This window comes from Mytilus galloprovincialis, chromosome 12 (assembly GCF_965363235.1).
Source record: "Mytilus galloprovincialis chromosome 12, xbMytGall1.hap1.1, whole genome shotgun sequence".
Lineage (NCBI taxonomy): Eukaryota > Metazoa > Mollusca > Bivalvia > Mytilida > Mytilidae > Mytilus > Mytilus galloprovincialis.
This window is the reverse complement of record NC_134849.1, coordinates 55,296,411-55,300,538: the sequence shown is the minus strand read 5'-3', so window position 1 is coordinate 55,300,538 and position 4,128 is coordinate 55,296,411. Positions and strand designations below refer to the sequence as shown.

The window sequence follows — 4,128 nt, the reverse complement described above, 5'->3', positions numbered from 1 at the left end:
TTGGGAGTTTTTTTAAACATTTATCGGCAGACCTTTGATCGTTTTTCATAAATTCATTCTCGGTCTATTTAGAGACTGAAATATTATATAGATATTCACGTGAGGTTGAAGACAGTAAGCTGCCTTCTTTCCTTCTTTCTTTCTTTCTTTCTTCCTTTTTGTTTTATTTTCTTTGACCTTGACATAATTTTCATTCACAATAACAAGATTGAGTGACGACAACATCGATTCAGTATAATTGTTTTCAAAAATTAGTTTTGAAAGATGAAATTGTATGTCCCTTTGTCACTTATTGTATTTGTAGAAGGATCGCGTTTCAAATTATCTTCAACAAAAAATCAATTTAATATTTTGTTTTCAGAATAGTACACTGGTTTGTACAAACGATGATGTTTACGATATGTTACTTCAGCTTCTGAACACTCAGTATTTCTCCGAAACCGAAACATCTGCAAATTGTACACCAATGAAACAACCAGAAAAATCACGAACTAATGAGATCGGCCGATCCATCTACGCATATGTAACACCTGTGATACTGCTCGTTGGTATTCTCGGAAACTCATTGTCGTTAACAGTATTTTTATCAAGAAACATGAGGAATCTCTCAGCAAGTTCATATTTAGCAGCATTGTCAATTTCAGATATGTTGGTTTTAATCCTTTATGTGACGGTAGAATGGTTAAAACGAGGCCTTGTTTATCTCATTCCGAATACTAATTTACAATTTCTGGATAAGGATGGTGCATGCCAGACGTTACTTTACATAGCTTATGTTTTACGGTTCTTCTCGTCCTGGCTTGTGACAGCATTCACTATTGAACGATATATTGGAGTATGTCATCCTCTTTACAGACGATATATATGTTCATTACCTGGATCAAGGCGGATAATATTTGGAATCATGATAGCGAGTTGCATAATAGTTATTTATAAACCAGTTTTAAGTGGAGTTTATTTGAGTCATGATGGTATTCATTATTGTACCGGAAGTAAGGATCACGACTTCGTGTCATTTATCTTGGATAGCATATTTGCGCTTTTGATTACATTAGTTCCGTTTGTTATTATATCAGTACTAAATGTTCTGATTATGCGAAAACTTTGTTTACGAAAATCACAATTTCGTGTATTCGGCAGAAAGCACGTGAACAGACGTGAAAACCGACCGATCACATCTCAATCAATATCAGACGAGAGTTTGATAAAACTTGAGTTTACTCTTATATTGTTTACAGTTTCGTTTTGCTATATAGCATGCAATGGACCGTACTTTATTGTTTGGTTTAGGAATTTTCTACATAGTAAACATTTATCAACACATGTACATTTACAATATTCAAACAATGGCGTGGAGTATTGGCAGGGTATTTTGTATATAACCAAAACTATATTTTATATGAATTACTGTATTAACTTTTTTCTCTACAGTATCACAGGAAGGCATTTTAGACGTGAAGTCAAATCGTTGTTAACATGTGAACATAAAAAGACGTCATTTAGATATTGCCAATCAACTTCAAAAACTTGTTCATGGGTTTAATTGGTGCAACGTAACAAGCTTTTTTCAAAAATACTCCTAAAAATAAAGAACACATCAGTTTTAACTTAGGTTGTTTATGAAGTTTGAAAGATCATTTAATTTGAATTCAAAATCATATATTATACAGATATTCTACATCCATACATATAAAAAACCGAACTACTCAACACAATAGAGAAAGAAATTATAGTTGTTCAGAACAATTATTTCATGTTCGACACTAAAATATTTCGCGAAAAATCAGGTTCTGCAATGTGTACAGAATTTGCACCTACGTATGCCAATCTAGTGATAGGATACCTCGAGATTAAGATGTATCTGAGTTCACAACGAAATTCGGACATTTATGGAAAAGATACATAATAGATGACTGTTGTATTCTATGGATTAACTGCTTAGATATGTTAAAGATGTTTGCTCCTCTCTTTTTTTGATTTTTTGCCAGATTTTCGGAATACCCTGGTTTTATCCATGTATTGCCATTAAAAAAAAATTGCCCACTAACCCCTACTTATCTTTTTATAATTTTATTACATAAAGTTTCAAAAGCCATTTTTCAAAATTTTATAAAATCCTTGTTATTTTTTCGTATTTTTTTAAACAAAAAATGTGCCAATGTTAAATGTGTTTACATCACAGGAATTAGGAAAATCTAAATCGCATACGAAGTAATCGTTTTATCTCAACAAAAGTTTCAACTCACAAACCAAGAAATAATGAATTATTCAATACCATACATAATAATTTACCATTTATACAGAGCCATGATGAAATTATATAATTTAATTAAAGTCAGCAAAGGCAAACGGTAACATACATCATTGAATCGTTACTAAACCGTGCCCTATTCTAAACAGAATATAGTCAACCAAAGGTACAATAATATGACCAAAAAATAGTGATTCTTGTTTAAACTTATCCAAGGGAACAGAATTTGTTTTTAATCCGGACACATTTTATTTTTAAATCCAGAACACTTTTACTTGTGCTTCGGAAAATCTTCTATATACCGTAAACCAACTTATTTTCGCGAGCGATTTATTTTCGCGACTTTCGCGAGTAGAAAAAAAAACACGAATATAAATCGTCGCGAATATGTAACACTTTGATCTTTCCTTACTGAACTACATCATATAAATTAGAAATTCGCGAAATTAAGTAGCCGCGAAGTGGACTTTAATTGGCAATACGCGAAATAAAGAATCCGCGAAAATAAGTTGGTTTACAGTATTATCATTTGCAGTGATTGTCATGAGAATTATAATGACTAGACTGGTTCCCGATCGCAATATTCAGTATGTTACACATATACCAATATAACGACCGGGACGAACTTCACGTTACCTTGAACTTGTTTACAACGTTCTTCAAAATCGGAGGTATTTCTAAACCAAACGTCGTCTATTGGCGAACTTTTTTATTTTGGCGTCTTAGGAGACGCCCCTCACATTATGAATTCCGAGATCCATCTCTTGAAGATGTTATTTGCCAAGTTGAACATCATAATTAAAAAGATAAACAGGAACAAATGAAAAGAAAAAATGAAATGGTATAAATAAAAAAAACTAGTTTTTGATTCCAGAACTTCGATCTGAATTAAGAGAAATGATGAGATCTGAACGTACCTGAAATCATAGTTATCAGTTATTCTAACTTCAAATTTTTACTGTTTTATTTTTCAATGGATTTTCTTCAACTTTATCAAAAAGTTCTACACATGTATATAATATTTAATAAGAAATTATGAAAAATAGTGTTGACCATTGTCAAAACTCGGACCTTAGCGAGGAAATCAAAGTGGCAGTGGCTATTTTGCCGGCTCTGAATAATATATCTCTGAAATGGCTAATTTATCGGCAACAGCAATATCGTGACTGTGTTGCGGGTGCTGGAAAAATAGAAAATACATTGTATGTTTATTGTGTTGGCATGAGGTAAACGGAAGCCAAACTAAAAACTATTCTGTTTACGCATACATGCATGTGTATGCAATTCAAATAACTGACCAGTTGTTTCAAAAGCAAGTTTAATTTCAAAAAAATGATTTTTGAAGCTATGTGATTGACTTTCTTATATTGTATAATGTTTTATCAAATTTATGATGCAATGATATTTTCAACTTTTTTTTTAACCAACAATTAATAAATCTGAGTTTTATTTTCATATGATGCATGTATATATGAGGTGGGTCGGACATTTATCGGGGCTCTAGTCCTATAACATATGACTTCGCATTCTTATTCAAGGTGGCACATTGATCGCAAGAACACTCAGTAAATAGAAATAGTGAATAATGCCCCGAGGTCATATGTTATATGACAAATCGGGACTCCAGGGCCAGGATCAGGTGTTTTTAAGCTTGTTATTATGGATCAATCCTTTCGGGATCCGGGAATTTTTTTTTCGAAATTTCGTGATGTCGGGATTTCTTTAAATTCGGGACCTCGGGATATCATATTATTAAGCCCTTGATTTCGGGATCAGCCCTTCAACCATGCACACTGTCATAGTACTTTTCAAAAGTAAATATTAAATTTCACTCTTTGATACAAAGACCCTTCAAAATAACAAATTAACTATGTTGC

General features: G+C 32.4%; 1 protein-coding gene across 1 annotated transcript; it reads left to right on the top strand.

Annotated features, from left to right (window-relative positions):
* The first annotated feature begins 400 nt into the window (after window positions 1–400).
* On the top strand, window positions 401–1,681 carry LOC143053714 (cysteinyl leukotriene receptor 2-like). The gene has a single exon (XM_076226501.1). It carries the CDS (start codon window positions 401–403, stop codon window positions 1,541–1,543), a length of 1,143 nt encoding a protein of 380 aa, XP_076082616.1. The 3' UTR covers window positions 1,544–1,681.
* The last annotated feature ends 2,447 nt before the right edge of the window (window positions 1,682–4,128 follow it).